The sequence below is a fragment of the Arvicanthis niloticus genome, chromosome 16 (genome assembly GCF_011762505.2).
Source record: "Arvicanthis niloticus isolate mArvNil1 chromosome 16, mArvNil1.pat.X, whole genome shotgun sequence".
Taxonomy (NCBI): domain Eukaryota; kingdom Metazoa; phylum Chordata; class Mammalia; order Rodentia; family Muridae; genus Arvicanthis; species Arvicanthis niloticus.
Genome location: NC_047673.1, coordinates 37,647,571 through 37,667,030, shown reverse-complemented (window position 1 = coordinate 37,667,030; position 19,460 = coordinate 37,647,571). Strand labels below are relative to the sequence as shown.

The 19,460-nt window shown below is 43.1% G+C and overlaps 1 protein-coding gene across 1 annotated transcript in view; it reads left to right on the top strand.

The window, feature by feature from the left end:
* The window catches only part of Trappc11 (trafficking protein particle complex subunit 11), a 43,716-nt gene extending 27,493 nt beyond the window's left edge, over positions 1-16,223 (top strand). Inside the window, exons 23-30 of the mRNA XM_034520214.2 lie at positions 447-566; positions 1,986-2,051; positions 2,149-2,305; positions 5,002-5,113; positions 7,915-8,006; positions 9,698-9,831; positions 11,315-11,482; positions 15,427-16,223. Coding sequence (XP_034376105.1) covers positions 447-566; positions 1,986-2,051; positions 2,149-2,305; positions 5,002-5,113; positions 7,915-8,006; positions 9,698-9,831; positions 11,315-11,482; positions 15,427-15,471 — 894 coding nt within the window. The 3' untranslated portion in view covers positions 15,472-16,223. The remainder of the gene's footprint in view (positions 1-446; positions 567-1,985; positions 2,052-2,148; positions 2,306-5,001; positions 5,114-7,914; positions 8,007-9,697; positions 9,832-11,314; positions 11,483-15,426) is intronic.
* Positions 16,224-19,460: the final 3,237 nt, after the last annotated feature.

Below are 19,460 nucleotides of genomic sequence, written 5' to 3'. Positions count from 1 at the left end.
TGGGCTGCAGTTCTACCGTAGCATAGCCACGCCCTGGAAACGTGACTGACCTACCGAGCATCTATATAGCTATATCTATACCTAGCATTTTACGTCATTAGGTTTGTTTCTATGCAGGGACTTTAGAACAGGTGACCCTCCACTGGACCGCTTGTTGCTGCTGGTAAAATCATTGGTGTCTGTAACTGTGCTGATTTCTCAGGCAACTTCTGTTTCCAAGTCACATTTAAGAAGTTTGTTGGGGGTTGAAGGAGAGCATGAGAAGGTGCAGGATTAAGTCATGGAGGTTGGCTCAGGGTTCTGGGTGTCTGGTCCTTAGTCACATGGGTTGCACTGTAACAGCCTGCATAAAGTATCTAACAGACATCTCTAAATGGGAACATTGTCTTAGAATATCTGGAGGAAGTCTGTGTAACATTCAATTTACAATACTTACTGTGTTGCAGCTAGAAAAAACAGTGTATGTTCGATGTGGAACAGTGGGTTCCAGAATGTTCCTTGTGTACGTTTCTTACCTGATCAATACAACTGTTGAAGGAAAAGAAATTATTTGCAAGTGTCACAAGGTATTTTTTTTCATGCCTACTTTTCATGTATGAATGAACCACTTCTATTTTGTGTTACTTTAATATCTTTTTGGTCTTAGCAGTAATATACTATCTTATAGGTTGGTCTCTCAGCCCAACAGAAACAAAGGCCCAAGAATTGAGGATTATAGTGTGGTTTTTGTAGAAGTTGTGGTCCATTTATAAGTATTGGGAGAGAAAAAGTTGTTGAAAGGGTAACTTAGCAGATGGGCTGCCAAACCCCACACATTATGTGAACCGTTTTTATTTTGTTTTGTTTTTTCTGAGACAGGATCATTCTACATAGCCCTGGTTGTTCTGGAACTCACTCTGTAGACTAGACTGGCTCCATCTCACAGAGATCTGCCTGCCTGCCTCTCCTTCCAGACTGCTGGCTGTAAAGGCTTGTGCCACTACACCTGGCTTACTCTATTAATCTTCACCACCTCGGAGTGCTATGAAACGGAGACCTAGAATCTAGGCTTATGTGTGTGACTTTCCTAAATCACAAGTATGGCCATGGTCATACAGATGTCATCTGTCTGACATTACAGCCTGATCTCTGATTACATTTGTTTAATGTGTGTGTGTGTGTGTGTGTGTGTGTGTGTGTGTGTGTGTATGCCACAGTGCATATGTGAACATTGGGGAACAGTTGTGGGAATTGGTTCTCTCTTTGTACTATGTGGGTTCCTGAAACTGAACCCAGGTCATCAGACTTAGAAGCAAGCTCCTTTATCCTTTGATCCATCTCACCGGCTGAAAATAATCTTCTAAAAAGACTTCTTATCGGTGTGTTGGGTTATTTGTTTTAAAAAGAAGGATAACGTCATGGCCTCTCAGTCATTTAGAGGGAGATGCAGCATGTTGGTTAGGGTAGAGCTCCATGATCACATTTGGTCAAGTTTTCGTCTTGTGACTTAAATTCTAGACCTCCATCTTAAATAGTCAGTTATAATAGATTGGATGCTGTGAGCATTATACTGTGTGTGCATGGCAAATGCAATAGTGTCTGTTACATTACTATATGATTGTTTTAGTCACCTTGAATCACATGAGAAGATGGTCCAGATTCTGGGTGTGGCCCCATTCAAGACGTTAGGCAAATCACTTCATCATCTTACCATCCAGCTCCTTCTCAGGTGACTACTGTCCTGCCTGCTCCACCAAATCTTGAGATAAATAATACAGAAGAAAACACTTCCCTAAGCCACTGCTGAACAGTCAGATAACTCACTAGGGAGAGCAGATCATTATGAAGATTTCTACAAATGTTATCTAGGAAAAGGCTTCCTAGTGTGTAACTTGGGGTTGTTTATCGATCAATTCTAGATTATGCCTTCTATGCTTTTTAACTTTAAAACTTCCTGTTAAAAGATGAGAAAAGCCATTGTGTGTGCATCTTATGCTCTCTTACAGGATGAAACTGTAACAATAGAAACTGTCTTTCCATTTGATGTTGCAGTCAGATTTGTTTCCACAAAGGTATGTTCTGTGATGGGTGCTGGGAATCAAGTCAGAGTAATTCAAAGAAAACAATGAGTGTGATTGCTGACCAATCTTTTCTGTTCCTTGGTGGCAGTTTGAGCATCTGGAAAGAGTCTATGCAGACATCCCCTTTCTGTTGATGACCGATGTTTTGAGTGCCTCCCCATGGGCCCTCACGATTGTGTCCAGTGAACTACAGCTTGCTCCCTCAATGACTGCAATGGATCATCTGGAGTCCCAGATAGACAAAGGTGAAGCCTTACATCTCTCTCACATAAGGGCCAAATGTGCGTGCGTGTCGGTTAGAGGTGTAATAGTTATATTTTTGTAAAACAAGGGAACTTGAGACTTACACATTTAGAGTTAAGATATGATTAGCATGTATAATATGCATGAGTATATTATATTTTAAAAGATCAGATTTGGGTTTTGTTTGGTTCCGTTTTGAGAGGACAAAAGCTAGTCTTGAACTTGAGTTCCTGACTCTCCTGCCTTTACTTCTTGAGTGTGGTAATTACAGACATGGGTCACCATGCCCAGCATAAAATATCAGGTTTTTTTTCTTTTTTTACTCTAAGGAAGTAACATTTTGAGAAATATACTTGAAAGCAAAATAGGATTTTTATTTTTGAAATTTTAAGGTTTTTTTTTTTTTTTATTAATTTGAAATTAGTGTTTATAGAACTAGGACAAGGTGTTTCTTAGATTAGACAGCAGATTTACTAACTCAGCAGATAAAGCAGCCCAGAGAGCAGGCTCAAACCTGCACACCTTTCCTGTTTGGTGTACTTTCATAAACTGTGCTCCGTTATAAAGCTAATGTGGATGACAAACGAAGCAGAAGTATACCCAAGCAGATGCTCAGGTGAAGTGTTGTGAGAAAAGCAAAACAGCAACTGCTGGTTGCTTCAGTGCAGGCATTGGCCATTGCTTGCACTGTTTAGTCAGAGTTGATTTGCTTGTGTGATGTTCCTAAGATCCTGGTTTGGGCTTCCCTCTGTCTTTAAGTCTTCAGCTGCCACAGAACTTTAGGCTGCCTGTGTTACTGGTCCTGCTAGAAAGATCAGTGTACAAGCAAAGGGAGAAACTGAACCCCGCGTCTCATGCCCGTTCTCGCCGCCATCCTGGCTCCCTCTCTCCTGGCTTGAAGAAGTAGCTTTCTAGCTGGATTATTTCCCGTTTCCCTGGTGCATGCTGCTAGAATCCGATTCCTCTGAGTAGGATTTCCTGGCGTTCCGACTCCAACAGTTTTGCAGCACACTGGATTTTCAGCATCAGGCTCTGCGAGCTGTCACACATGCTTCACAGTGGTCTCTCCTCCCTCTGCTTTCCTCTCATTGAGCTGAGGCTGACTTGCTTTTAGCAGGCGTTGCTCTGTGGGAATCTGAACAGTTATCTGTCACTTTGTCCCCGCTCATATCTCTTCCACCTGTTTGACCTTTGCTCCTGTGACTCAGGAGCTCAGACTTCTGATCCTCCTCTGCAGGACTTCCTACTTCTCTCACACCCATGATACTTTGTACATCCTCTGTTGTGACAGCCCATTATCTGTTTCTACAAATGACTGTGGTAGACTGTGCTCCTTTAGACTCAGAGCCTATCTTTTTTGTCTTTACATTGGTGACATCATTTAATGATGGTATATTAAATGGAGGACTACTTTTTGGTTTGAACCTCTGATGTTTCAGTGTCTTGGTGCTGGTATAACAGTGAGCATGAAATTAGCCTTATCTTAAAGTTCTGGAGGTTAGAAATCCTAGAAACAGCCTGTCTCAGACTCTAGGGAAGACTCAGCCTCCTGACCTCTCCCGACTCTGAGGCCACTTGCATTTTGCCTCAGGGCTCCTCTCTTACTCCTAGTCTGCAGTGTCGCACTTCCATGTCACAAATTCACCAGTGGATGTGTTAGCAGACATCATCAGCATTCTGCCTGACTCAGACTTTAGGAGAGCCTTGGTAGACTGTGCTGTGACCAGCCCAGGATTTTATAAAAGCATCTCCAAAGGCTTGAACTGATGCATTCCTAAAAATGCATTAGGCTGCAATATTGTCTGTTACTTTTCAAGTTTACTTAAAACAACTTAAGAACTGACCAGCCCTTTTCTTTCTCACTGGGGTCTACTTGTCCACACACACAGATAGCCGTTCACCTAGTACAGTCGTCTTTATTGGGCAACCATAAAAATACTAACCCAGTGTTTAGGAATGTTGTTATTTCACAGTTGCTCACAGGTTTGCTAAAATTGTGTTAGCTATCAGCTGTCATCCACTTGCACTTCAAGCCTGACATTGTGGAGTGTTGAAAGGTAGAGATCTCGTTTAGATAGATGCAAACATAGCAAGAGGAACTCTTCCTTCGAGACCGAGCATAGCTGGTGAGTAGTGGAGCGAGGTGCTTGGTTCTGTTTGAGTGAGTTCCATAGTAAATCAAAAAGACGAATGAGGTCAGTAGTGTTGGAGGGATGGAGTTTTCTTTTTCCTTACCCCCAAATATCTTCCTTCTTTCCTTCCTCTCTCCCTCCCTCCCTTCCTCCCTTCCTTCTTTCTTTTTTTTCTTGCTTTCTTGCCATGAAAAAGGAAACCAATTACCTTACGGTATCACTGTTTCTTTTAGCTGTCTGTATTCTAGGTTGCAGATCCATAGATGCCCCATTGGTGGTGGTAGTGTACGCATATATATATGTGTGAGTACACGCATCGTGTGTACATGCAAACCAGAAGAGGATGTCAGCTGTCCTGCCACATTCCCACCCACTGGCTTTTACTATTATAAATATTGGTAGAGTAACCCAATAGTGGACTTACATGATGTAGAAAAAGTAATATAGCATTTCTGAGCCTTGGTTTCTAAAAACAGTTGATTGTAAAGTATTGCTTTATTGTCTACTTGAGGCAAAACCCTTGTAGATTAAATTATGGTATAGGCTATAAGGAGTCTTTCTTGCAGTTGTCTTACAGACAGGAGAGAGTGCTAGCGAGTGCTTCTGTCTTCGCTGCCCAGCTTCTGGGAACATTGAAGGTGGAGTGGCAACAGGACATTACATTATCTCCTGGAAGAGGTACAAGTCACATTGGCCCTTGCTCTCCCCCAGTGTCTTCTCTGCTATCTTTACTGTTTGTCATTTCCATTTATCATGCTGAAGTGCAGGGTGGAGTTACAGCCGTATGTGTGGTTACTGTATTAAATAACAAAGATGAGGAAGATAAAGCAAGCTTAGTTTGACACAGTTTCTGACTGAAATGCCAGTAAAATTTTAGTCAAACTAAAACTGAATATAGGGCTGTGGAAAGCATCAGGTGGAATGCCCTCACGTATGTCTACATACAAACCCGAGAGAGAGAGAGGGTGTGCCGGGAAGATGGGTCAGCAGCCAAAAGTACTTGCTGCCAAGGACAGCCTGGGTTCCATCTCTATACTGCACATGATGGACAGACAGAACCTGCCCCACAAGTGTGCTCTGACCTCCACACTCAGGCTGTGGCCACACAGGTCTTTATATGTGTATGCCTATGTATACACTTAAACAGAGACAAAGTGAATTTTTTTAAAAAGACAACCCAAGGGATTAATGGGGGGTTACTGGATATATGTCAGTGTACAATGCTTAGTTATGTTTCTGTTGGTTAGAAATAAGCTTCTCAGTGTCTTAGAAAGGTGTCATTTAGAGCTGGAAAGATACCAGTTAAGAGCACTTGCTGCTCTTGCAAGAAGACCTGGGTTTAGTTCCCAGAAGCATATTGGCTCATAATCATTTGTAACTAGGAGATCCAACACCCTCTTCTGAACTTTATAGGCACCAAGCACATGTGGTGCACATATATCCATTCAGACAAAAACTTAGACACAAAAGATAAGCAAGTCTGAAAAATATTAAAATTAAAAATTTCAATTCATTGAACGAAATCATAGAGAATGAAAAGACAAAATGCAAAGTGGGTGAAGGTCTTTGTAGTATTGTAGTACTAAATCACAATAATTCATAATACTACATAGTAATAATAAGGGTTAGTGTTTGTGTTTACAACTTTACCTCTGGGTGAACAGGGAAGACAGTGAGAGAAGACAGGCTCTGTAGACCTGGTGATAGCTGATATGCTTCAGTGAAATGCTAACATTGCCAAGTGTGGAAGACGTGGAGTGTGAATAAGTTTGTTCCAAAGTCTGCTGGACAGTGTTAGGGGAAGTTGACGGTGTCTCTGACCCTGCAGACTGAGGAACGATACCAGACGTGTACTATGGGAATCTGAATGAAAGTAGACAGAGCAGCATTACTTGTAATACCTTCCCACCCAAAAGCCAAAATACCGTAAATACTCTACCTACCACAAAGAAAAGAAATCAGGTGTGGCACAGTCGGTGACGTGCTGCTCACTAGTGAAGTCGAGTGAAGCAGAGGTCCACGGTCAGTATCTCACGGTGAAGGGAAGGAAGTGAGCTACAGTGCAAACATTGGCAGACTGCACTTGTACAACACTGAGAGCATGTAACACACGCTATGCATCCCTCAGCAGTGCCAGTCTGACTGTAAGGGCGTAAGGAAGCACATGGGAACGGTAGAGACCACGTTCAGGACAGTGGGTTGGAGGGGCTGGTGGGAGCACAACTAGACACTGGAAAATGCAGGTGCACTGATATGCTTCTTAGATGTGGTGGTCCACAAGAGGCATTTGTGTGTTACTCTCCTGGTATGGTTTAATATTGCATGAGTTTTTAAATGAAATAAACTTAGTTAAAATTGAGAAAAGAATGCCAATAGGAATACTTACAGTGTTTTATGACATTTGTTATGTTGGGAGGGTATATGTGCTGTTTCAAACAGGGCTGTCAGAGGGCAGCTAGCAGGAGTCAGTTCTGCTCTATGTGTGGGTCACAGGGCTGAACTCAGACCGTCAGGTTTGGTGGGAATGCTCTTACCCACTGAGTTATCTTACTGGCCCACAAGGATGTGTATTTATTTATTTATTTATTTATTTATTTATTTATTTATTTTGGTTTTTTGAGACAGGGTTTCTCTGTGTAGCCCTGGCTGCCCTGGAACTCACTCTGTAAACCAGGCTGGCCTCGAACTCAGAAATCCGCCTGCCTCTGCCTCCCTAGTGCTGGGACTAAAGGCATGCGCCACCACTGCCCGGCTAAGGACGTGTTTTATACAATCGTTTATAGTGAATAGGAAGAACTTACTGTTATAGCTGTCCCTAAAATGTTACAGATTGCCAGAGTTAACTGAAGTAGACAAATATTTAAACCTATAAAATCAATAATAACTGGGAGGAAATGTTAAAGTTGCCTTTAGGCTTTAGTAGATGTAATTTCATAGCATCATTGTTTTCATGTTATAAATCAAATTCAAGACATGGCAAGAACAGTCTCTAGAAACTGCTTCTGGACTTGTTTCCAGTGCTGGGGTTGATCCTGTGGCTTAGCACATGCTTTGGCTCCAGGGTCTGACAAGGCAGAACTGTAAGCCATAGGTTAACACTTCTCAAATCCGGTGGCCTCAGGACACCGTTACACTTGAAAAATCCCTGGGAACACTGAAGTTTGTATGTTATAGAGTTAAGCATCAACTGAAAGGCACTTATCTGTCGGCCGTGCTACTGTAATTCTGTAAGGTTCTTACTGGTGACAGTCACAGCAGCTGTGCTTTAGCTCCCAGTGGTAACTAACACCCAGGAGCCCTGGGTTATAGCATCTGCTCACTGAACATTCAGAACAACAGTGGGACTCAGAAAGCTCTTTCTGGAGTTTTGGAAAATGGATAATTCATTTTTCGTTTGAAGCTAGTTGGTAAAACAGGTTCCTGTGTTTGGTTAAATAACTTTTAAAGTGTGAGTTTCAAAGCTGCACTTTTTGCCATAGGGCCTCAGGTACGGAAAATATCCCCGCCATCAGCACTGTCATCACACTGCCTCACGTGATTGTTGAAAACATCCCTCTCCACGTGAACGCAGGTAGGATTCACATGTTACTGATACTGGGCTTTGAAGAATTTAGTTTTGTAACAGTGTATTATGCAAAATGACTGACATCTATAAACTTTAAATGGTCCTACTCCAACTATTAGCAGCCATATCCCACATGCCATTTCATCTATGAATATTTTAGTATGATCGGAAGCACTGCTTTCTGAGAACCTACTTGTTTCATTATCATGACTTAAAATTATCAGTGGATTCTTTGTGTAGGAGGGTGGTTGAGGCCGGATCTCACTATTTAGTCCTGGATAGCCTTGAACTTGCTAAGTAGACCAGGCTGACCTCAAGCTCACACAGAGCCTCCTGCCTCTGCCTCATGAGTGCTGGGATAAAAGGTGTGTGCTACTGTGCCCAGGCTAGCAATAGATTCTTAAAACATCACCAGATTCTAATGTTGAAGCTTTGGTTGGCTGGGTGTTTCTCAGCTTATCTTAAGATCTTTCCACTGCAGTGTGTGGATAAGTCCCACAGCTGTCTAAGTCACTAGGTGGGCTGCTGTCCTGCCCCTCCTCCTCGCTCCCTCGTTGTTAGCCCCGAGCTCCGTGCTCCTGTCTGCACACCCATCTCCTCTCCTGCTTCCACCTGCCTTCCCCTCTTCCTGTTTATTTGTTGAGGAAACTAACTCATTTGGTAGAATTCCTAACAGCCTGGATTTTGCTTATTTTATGATGTCTCTTTTAACCGTTTTTGTATCCCTGTGAATTAACAGTCATCAGACTTGATCAGATTCAGGTTTAAATTTTTGTTAGGAATGATTCAGTCCCCTTTAGTGAGCACATAATCTGCCCCCCTCCTGTTTTTACATAGGATCACATACAGTCCAGGCTAATCTCAAATTAGGAAGCACATAGTATTATATTTTCAACCTACCACCATCTGTCTGTCTGTCTGTCTGTCTGTCTCTCTCTCTCTCTCTCTCTCTCTTTTTCTGGTCTTTTTAAGGTAGGGTGACATGTAGTTCATGCTAGCCTCAGACTCACTGTATAGCCAAGGCTGGCCTTAAACTCCCACTGTTCATTTTGCCTCTCCCTTCTGAGTGCATGGCTTACAGGTGTGCACCACCACATGCCTGGCTCATTTCTCCTCTCTTGTTGAATAATTCTATTAAGAGAAACATTTCATTATCGGCCCCCAGCATGTCTGTATGATTTTAAAAATAGCATACAATGCCTGCCTCCTACCATGCTACCTCTTGCAGTGCTTGCTTGAGCAATGCAGAGCTGCATGTGATAGAACAGCACCAACCACATTAGCATGGCCTCTGCAAGAGTGGTCACTAACTTACAGAACATTCCATTTGTATATGTCAGGAAAAATAAGTCTGCAGAACTCCACTGAAAAATCTGAATGAGTAGATGAGTGGAAATTTTATGTAGTTTCAGTAAAATACAATGTTTGCTTATTCTAGTTTAGGAACTGTGATTGGTATTTTGGGAGATGGTTTGCAGATTTGTAAAGTTATTTGTAACAGTTTGTAGCAGCCAGACTCTTGATTCTGTGCTGTGCAGTCACTTTCAGACATAATTCCTCCTCGGCCTGTCCTGTCAGCATCCTTTCCCAGTGAAAGGACCTCATATGCAAAGCTGTAACTTGTGTACCACTGTGTCTGTCTAATATAAGCCTATGTGATGAGCTGGCACCAAGGGAACCGTGCTCTTCCTCTGTAGACCTACCCTCGTTTGGACGTGTCAGAGAGTCGTTACCCGTCAGGTATCACTTACAGAATAAGACTGACTTGGTTCAAGATGTGGAAATTTCTGTGGAGCCCAGTGATGCTTTCATGTTCTCAGGCCTCAAACAGGTAGGTGCAGGTCATCTTTCTGGTGCTGCATGTGTGACCAGGGGAGTGGGACCAGGAAGTGGACAGCTGGGGTTCCTGTTTTGACAGTGGTAAAATTTTAAGCCTTTTTAAAGATTAAGTTTAACTTCCTGCAGAGGAGTGTTACTGTTTCACATCTGTGAGATCAGACAGATGGGTTCTTACTCCTTATAAAGCATGGTTCACTGCTGCCTGTATTGTAATGACACCTTAGGATTCCCGAGAACTGTCACCTCTTCTTCATTGCCTTGTGTCTCGGCCTGCAGCCTGGAGCACAGCATACTGAGGTCAGGGCTTGCAGACTTTACAGGGTTTGGTCTTCCAGAGAGTTCACTTTTCTATGTTCAGGAACTTTTTTTTTTTTTTTTTTTTGGCCTATTCAACCTTTCTTTCTTGTTCAATCAAATTCAAATCAGATGGAAAAGTTTATCTATTTTTAAAATGAAAAACTCAGTCAAGAAAACACGTTCCCGAGGAGAGTCAGAATGCTAACAGACACCTCACATGTGTCAGGAAATGCCTTTTATTAATAAGGGACAGTTTTAATTATAGGACCAAATGTGTCTTAACACAAGTGTTTACCCTGGACAAACCAACCATTTTGCTGCGCATATTCAGAATTCCGAGTTTGTTGTTAGATACACAGTAGAATTATACATGAATTATGCAATATTGCTGTGTACCATTATAAATTTATACATATCCTAGCTTTAGTACATCACAAGCCTGTGCTGTTGTCCCCGGCACAGTATGTATGCGTACATACGTGTTTCTCATTTATAAACTAGTAAGCTGTTTCTGGGTATTGTCTTGCCAAAACTTTACAGTGTATATTTTTCTGAAGTTTAATTTTTTTGTTACGTATTTACTGTGTGTTGAGAGTGTCCTGTACATTTGCATCAGGGCAGCTACGGAGGTCAGAGGACATGTGTGGGAGACGGTTCTCTCCTTACATCATGTGGGACCTGGAGACTGAAGTCAGGTTGCCGGGCTGGGCAGAGCCCTCACACGTTAGTAAATATTTCCAACACGCCCTCCCCCCTGAAGTCGTTTACCTTAAATATAGGATTAAATCCCTAAGAGAAATAACCAAAATAGTATAGCTTTTATTTTGGTGAAAAATGCCTATAAAGAGACACAGGAGGTTTTTTGGTAAATTATTATATAATATCTTTTGAAGATTGTAATATACCTGGTATAGGACAGAGTAGTAACCTGACAGAGTTCTTAAGAAGGCACTTGCCACCCTTCAGAGTTGACAGAAACTGCAATGGCGCCTGTGTCATACAGTGCATTTCCTATGTGCCCATCCGTATGTTTTAGAAGGTGGGCTAGTAGAGAGCACACAGACTTCACCAGAAGGATTTGTCCTTCATAAGTGATTGAGGGTCACGATGTAAGTGATGTGTGTTCGTACAGGACACTGCGTGCGCGTGACTGTTTTCCTCTGGATTTTTATCACTAGATCCGATTGCGTATTCTACCTGGCACCAAGCAGGAAATGCTGTATAATTTCTATCCTCTGATGGCTGGGTACCAGCAGCTACCGTCGCTCAACATCAACTTGCTTAGGTTTCCCAACTTCACCAATCAGCTGCTCAGACGGTTTATACCTACCAGCATTTTTGTGAAGGTAAGGCTTAGGCGTTTCCTGGCTTTTAAACTCATTGTCTTAAAAGCAGACAGAAGCTTCGCTGAGTGAAAGTAGAGGCTGGCAGTGATAGCATCTGCTTTTATTGTATGCATTTGATAATTCTGTTGATTTCTGTGGTACTATTTTATAAAATCTAATTTCCAAGATTGTCATTTCCGTAGATCAGTGGTTCACAGGCTGTGGGTTGTGACCATCAGAAAACACGTATTTCTGATGGTCTTAGGAACCCCCAACCATACATTCGTTTTTGTTGTTACTTCATAACTGCCGTTTTGCTACTGAGCTATGTCTCAGTTCTTAAAACCATTGGCAACGTGTGTTTCCATGGTCTCCACCCACAGGATGAGAACCTCTGCCTTAGGTAATTAGTGACTTGTCTTTGCAGTGTCCTTGAACTTGGTCTCCTGTAGACATAGTGAAGTGTGTTTTCAGTTGTAGTTCACAACTGTTTTTCATCAGATGGATTAACTTTCTAAGTAGCCTTAAACTTTACTGGTTCTTACCTCTTTAATACTGGATTTAGATTCCTTCTGAAAAATGGCCAGAAATTATATTCTGAATTAACAGTCACTCATTTCAGTGTCTGCCTTGATTGCCATGTGGGGTGTGTGTGCGTGTGCGTGTGCGTGTGCGTGTGTGTGTGTGCGCGCGCGCGTGCGTGCGCAAACTACTGGACTAGTATTGAATTTAGCTCAGCACTCAGCTCTGAGACAGCATCTAAGGAAGGAGTGCATCCCAGGCCCCCACACCCCCATCTGGGCTCCTTCTGGAGGGTGTGGTTTTCCTCTGTAGCCCCTTTGTGTGAAAGGGTAAGAAGTTCATGCCTCCTGTTGGGAGGACGGCTGCTTTTACACACCTTCCTGTGTCTGCTTCAAGGTCTAAGGATCTTTTCTTTGTCAAAAATTGGTAATGGCAATTGTCTGTACTAATGTCTCCACACTCCCCGCTTGCTTTTGTCTAGTTATAGACTTAATACACAACATTGCCTCACTGAGTGGATGGTGTTACTAACACTCTAGGCTCCTGTTCCTTACTGTACTCCACATTATAAAAGGACACCTCGGACTTCAGAGTGTAAGCCAGGGTTTGATCCCCAGCACCACAAGTAACAAGAGCTCTCTCTCTATTAAGAGAGATATTTTTATTTGTAAACGTTCTTCCCTGGTCTCATTTTAAAGGCACCCACTCATTTTAACCTCATTTTAAAGGTGCCGTTTCCTGTCTGATGCTGCTGCAGACACTGGCAGTGGTCATCCTGAGGAGAGGCCTGTGCTCCTCAGTTCATCCCCTTCGCTCCTTTATCTCCCACACCTCAGCAAGGCCACCTCAGTCTTTGGTTGCTTTCATGGTGAACCTCTTTTGGGAGTGGTCGTTTAAATTCATGAGGAAAGGTTCCAGGTAATAAGCATAAGTTTAAATGCAGTTAGCACATCTTTTTCCAACTGCCAGGACCACCTTGTTATCTTCGCTGCAGTCGCTGCAGTCGAGAGTGAGCACCAGCTTCCTTGGGCACTCAGTCATCTGTTGGCGAACCTACAGTTCCACAGAATATATGTCTTGAAATACATTGCATGCCATCTGAGACAAGGTCTTTATGTACAGCCAAACCAGCCTCAAACTCTCCACCCTTCTGCCTCAGTTTACCCAAGAGATGAGATTATAGACATACCACCGTGCCTTTCTCCTAACTTCTGTCAGCTAAAGTGGTGTGTGGGCTACCCTTTCCCACATACTGAATTATTATCACGTCCTAAGGTTTTAATTCTACTGCACCTTTATGTAATTCTAGGCTGGTCAGTCTAGCTAGGTAACTACTTGTCACTTGAGATTAAATGAAATTAAACTTAGAATTCTTAGTATCTGAATTAGCCACACTTTATGTCCTCAAAAGCTAAATATGATTAGTCAGCTATTGAGCAGAGCTATTATAAAGCAAAATTAGTCACTACTTTACTTACATTTAGGTAATTGTGCAATGTGAATATATGGGTAAGTAAATGGAGCCGCCCTTGTGTCCTTAAAAAAGCCACCTTCATCATACTAAACAAATAAGAATAAAAGTCAGGGGTAGGTGCCTAGTCTTCAGTGTTCAGTTCCCACTGTACGTGTGAATTTCATATGCCCCCCAGTCTAAAGGCGGTGGCACCTGGAAGGGTGGGGTAAGAATGAGCCGACTGAAGTCTCATGCAGTAGCTGACTTTATTCAGAGCATCAGATAGTTTATACTCTGAAAGTTAAGAAGAATCACCTCAGGCTGGAGAGATGGCTCGGAGCTTAAAAGTACTGGCTGCTCTTTCAGAGGTCCTGAGTTCACTTCCCAGCACAACCATCTGTAATGAGATCTGGTGCCCTCTTCTGGTGTACAGGAATACATGTAGGCAGAATGCTGTGTACATAGTAAATAAATAATTTTAAAAAATTAAAAGAGTCACCTCAAACATAGCAGCATATAAACAAATAATAGTTGGGATGCCTAATCTGAGGTAAACTCACTCCTGTCCACCACACCTAGGAGGGGACCAAAAGCACATTCCAAGAACAATTCATGTTTTTGAAGAAACTGAGGTCACAGGACTATTGTCTAGTTTTCTTGAAGTTTCCTTGTAACTCTCACAATTCCTCAGAATTCTCCTTACCTGACTTCATTCTTGGAGCATGTTTGTCTTGCACACATACTACACAAATCCATGAGGTGCATGGTGCACACATGCCGCGCAAAGGTGCACCTGTGTACTCCTCCACATGTATGTACATTGAGTCCTTCGGAGACCTGTGCTACTTCAGGATAGCAACCAGCTTTTGCTTATGGCATTACTATTTCATATTCTGAGCACTTTCTCATGCTTTCCCCTACAGAAGTTGACTGTTGAGTATCTGTAATAAAATCACTTGCAAAAATTTCTTTACAGCCAGGTGTGGTTATGCACAACTTTAGTTCCAGCACCTGGGAGGCAGAGGCGGGTGGATTTTTGTGAGTTTGGGGCAAATCTAGTCTAAAAAAAGAGTTCAAGGGCATCCAGAGTTACACAAAGAGAACCTGTTTTTAAAAAACAAAAAAACCTTTTACCCATTAGATGATTCTGTAACATGTTGCTAGCCTGTTAGGAATTTTACAGCTTAAATACTTACATTCATCCTCAACACTATAAAACAAGCAGTTGTAATGCTGCGTGAATCTGCATGTATGTATACACGTGCATGTGCACATCTGTGTGGAGGTCAAAGGTCAGCCTTCTAGTGTTTGTCAGGTGCTGTCCATCTTGCTTTTTGAGATAGGATCAGTCACTGGCCTGGAACTTGTCGGTAAGCCATGTTGACTGGCCAGTGAGCCCGGGATCTGCCTGTCTTTGCCTTATCATCATGGCTGGGGTCACAAGCACATGCTACCGGGCCCTGCTTTTTCCCTTGACATCTGGGGTCAAACCCTGATCCTCAGCTCTGTGACGCCTTCATTTGTTCTTAGCATTGACTGGTGTGGTGTGGTGTTCTACTCTTTATTGTCAGCATAGAAAGGGTAAAGTATTTGCTTTTATCCTTGAGCTATATAAATGGAGGGATGGATGGATGGATGGATGGGTACTTTAGAAGTTCATTCTAAGTCACATTTTACCCAAATTTGAGATTAGAGGATCCTGAATGCCCAGAGGAGCTTTGTGTCAGCTCAGGTCTTGAGACACAGGACGACCCTGAGCTTTCATGGTCGGCAGGCATTGGAAGTAGCTCCCATTTTACAGGCGGCTACGAGGAGCATCGGAGGCACAGGGCTAGGAGTGAGGTGCAGACTCAGTGGGTCTGCAGTGGAAGTACATGGGCCACTGCTATTCCAGTTTTGTAAAATAGTCGCAGAAATTCCAAAATGCTTTCAATGACAGAGCCCTTCTGATGACTGTTTTGTATTCCATCTTGCTTTTCCTGTTGTAAAGCCACAGGGTCGACTCTTGGAAGATACCTCCATCGCTGCTGCATGATGTCCAGGACCAGCTCGTGGTGTTATTACAGAGGAGGCAAAAGGGTACCAGGGAGGCTACTGTGACTGTAGCGTTGATCATGGTGAAAAGTTAATCTTGCCTATTTTTAAATGGACATAATACCAGCTATGCAGAGGAACTCATGGTTAAAATATTGAGGAAGTCATCTCTAGTTTCACTAATAAAAGTTTGAAATGTGTCAGTGTGATGTGAAAGGGTGTCAGCTCATTGTTGCTGTTAGGAGTCCTTTGGTGGTTAGTGCAGTATGTCTTGATGTACAGCATCAGCAGACACAGATACCCAACCAAGTGACCCACCCTGCAAGTCCCCTGCGTGCTTCTGCATACACAGCAAGCAGCACAGGCATGTCTGACTGAGGGGCAGACCTCTAGGGGAAGGGGTTCATTGGAGCAGTTGAAAGGTGTGTTTTATTTATTGTCAGAAAGTTTCAGACTACAATCCATACATGCATTTGTGTGCTTCCTGAAAGGACCTGAGTATAAGCGTGATTACTAAACCAAGTGTGTGAGAAGGAAGCAGTCAGAGTCTTCAGTCCCGTTTCATAATCTCCTAATGCTCTATAGAACAACCTTTAAGTTCATGTAAATGGAAACAGATCATACGGTGAACATTTTCTTTGTAAAATACCTTAATTTAAAACTACATAATTTCATGGAAATTTGTATTATGCAGACTGCAGGCATATTGTAAAAAGGAAATAGTGATGTAAATAAAATACATTCTCTTTCACATCTGCTTGTAATACCTTTGATTTCTTTTATGTGGTTAGATGTCTTTTCTGTGGTTGGATCTCGGTGTATGAAACAGCCTTTACCAAGAACACGTTGCCAGGTAACAGGAGAGCGCAGGAAGGTCTCTCTGTGTTCCAGGACCTGCTCAGGCAGTGCAAGGCTGTATGGGGCATGAGTTTTGTGTCATGGGTTTTTGGGGAGAGGCCATCAGAGTCTGGCTCTGGAGCAGACTAGGATCTCCTCTGTGTGGCTGGCTGGCTAGTGACTGCCTCCCTCAGTGTATTGAGTTTTCCCAAAGAGAAGCTGATAGGACCTGTTCCTTTAGGCCGTGAGGATATCAGTTAACAGCTGAGGACAGCTTGGGCCTGCCAGAGCCAAGGTCCACTCTTAGCTAGATTACCCTCCTGCCTTCCGTGGAGGACGGTTATGTGCATTTGTCATATACATTGTACATAATGCGATATGGAAGTGAGAAAATATGTATATGTAAACACACATACTTAATATAAACCATAAGCATGGTTCATGAAATACCTGCCCTCTTTATTGGCCCCTGTTTTGTATGCTCGTGTTTTGTTTTGATTCTTCATTGTAACCTGCCATGTTGATCCCACGGCCTCTGGTAAGACGTAACTGGAAATTTGAAAACTTCCACCTGAAAGTCCCTAAGGTCCCTGTGGACACTTCGATACTTGGACATAATGCACTAACCATAAAGTCCATGCATTGACACTGACATCTTCAAGTGTGAGATTTGAGCTCGTACCAGTCACTGGCATGCACTTCAACGTAGCCCGACTGTTAGCGTGGCATCTTAACTGCATTAACTTTGTCTGCTTTACCAAATAAACGTCTGTTTTTAAATTTTCCATATAGCCAGTGATAAAAATTCTATCACCCGTGGCCAAGAAATCTCCCATATTGTAAATTCTACTGTGAATATATTCTGTTGGCCTGTTTTAAAACTGAATATTCTTTGTTGAAAAAAAATATGTAAGATTATGACTATCTTGGGTTAAAAAAGTCAAATCTGGCTTAATGTTTTAAGGGTTGTCATTTCACCAGGGTCCTGTCTTTCCTCCTCTTCCTTCATCATGTCACCTGGGACCTCTGCCCCTTTTGAGAATGTCTGCCTTCTTGTCTTTGTACGGTATTATGTTCACTACCCGGCACTGCTGTTTACCTGACATGATCCGTGCATGGTGGTTTTTAACCAGGACAGTATGTATTAGGAGATTTGTATAAGAGCATGACTCCCAGACAATGCTGTGAGCACCAGCCCAAGATCCAGATGTTACCATGTGGCTTCTTTAGAGCCACACACTCAACTTTGAATCCTCAGCTGTAATTATCTACACCATCCTGGGCTCCTTGTCCTTACATTCTTAGAGCAGTTGGTTTTTCAACCTGTGGGTCATGACCTCTTCAAGGGTCGAAGGACCCTTCCACATGGGGTCTCCTAAGACCATTGGAAAACACAAATATTTACATTACGATTCACGAACAGTAGCAAAATTACAGTTATGAAGTAGCAACAAGAATAATTTTTTGGTTGGGGGTCACCACAACATGAGGGACTGTATTAAGGGGCCCGCAGAGTTAGGAAGGTCAAGAACCATTGAATTAAAGCATTTTAAGGAGCGTGACTACTGTGTTGAGGTTTTTAAAATGTTGGTTATTTGAAGGGAAGATTGTTTTTGTTTTACTTACTTCACAGCCCACATTATCATTACCTAGAATTCCTTCCTGTGAGGACACCCCATCCCCTGGCAGATGGAAGGCAAACCCTTTAAATGGGCGAGTCCATCCAGTCTGTCACAGGGTTTCTGTTGCTCTAATGAAACACCATGACCAAAGGCAAACGTGGGACGAGGTAAGGTTTTATTAGGCTTACACATCCTAAACCCAGTCAGGGAAGCCAAGGCAAGTGTTGGGATTCAGAACTAGAACAAACAGCTGAGGTGCATGTTTTACATACCAAAGCCTGGTATGCCTGGCCTCCAGCCTTCTCCTCGCCCAGCCCAGCAACCCTCAGCCCCTGCGTGTTACAAGGCATGGTACCTGCCCTCTGCCCAGGGCTTCCCCTCCCCACAACTCTTCCCTATAAAAAGCAGATATCTTGGTCTCTTCATCTGCATACATGCTTTCTCTTTCTCTTACCCCTACCTTCTGTCTCCCCCACTATGGTGACTTCATTGACCCCCTCCTTGGGACCAGTGAACTGGCCAGAGAACGGTTTCCCAATAAAGTGTGTGTGTGTGTGTGTGTGTGTGTGTGTGTGTGTGTGTGTGTGTGTGTGTGTGTTAATTCTGCTTGAATTGGCTCATTTCACTGGTGGAAAATATCAGCAGGAACTCAAACAGGGCAGGAACCTGGAGGCAGGAGCTGATGCAGAGGCCATGGAGGAGTGAGGCTTACTGACTTGCTCCTCCTGACTTACTCAGCCTGCTTTCTGGTAGAACTCGGGACCACCAGCCCAGGAGTGGCCCCAATCACAATGGGCTGAGCCTTTACATATTACTCATTAAGAAAATGCTCTATAGGCTTGCCTGTACCCTCTTATGGAGGCATTCTCTCACTTGAAGTTCTCTCCCCCCAAGTTGACATAAAACTAGTCCATACCTGCTCCCAGCAATGCCTTTCTATAGAGTCCTCTCTTGACCTCAAAACCCAGAAAAAGCACCAAAAAGTCCAATTCTTACTTTGAAAACTGTTTAGTGATGGGTTATATTATTTAATTAAATTGTAATGACTGTAATTGTTGGCATTCCTTCTAGGCTCTGCCCCAACAGTTACCTGGCAGCCTGGCTTGCTATAGAAGGGGCTGTTTGGCCCCTCCTCTATCTCTCTGCCCCTTTTCTGTGACTCTCTGAGCCTCTTCTGCTCTCCCTGACCCCTTTCCCCTTCTCTCCCCTTCTTAGCCAGCCTCTTCCCTCTCCCTCTTCTTTTCCCTCTCCCTCTCCCCCCTCCTCTGTATATGTCCTTCTCTGTCCCCTCTCTCTCTGCCTCTATTCCCTCTCAACTCCCCTTCCCATGCCCCCAAATAAACTCTATTCTGTGCTAGACTATTGTATGCCTGGTCCCTTATGGAGAAAGGATGCCTCAGCATGGGCCCGCCGAGGCACCCCTCCCATCTCACCATACTGAGTTCTATCAGACATATCCTGGCTTTTTATAAAACACACCAGTAATCTTTAAGAAACAGTTACTCCATGGATGGAGACTGTCAAACAAATG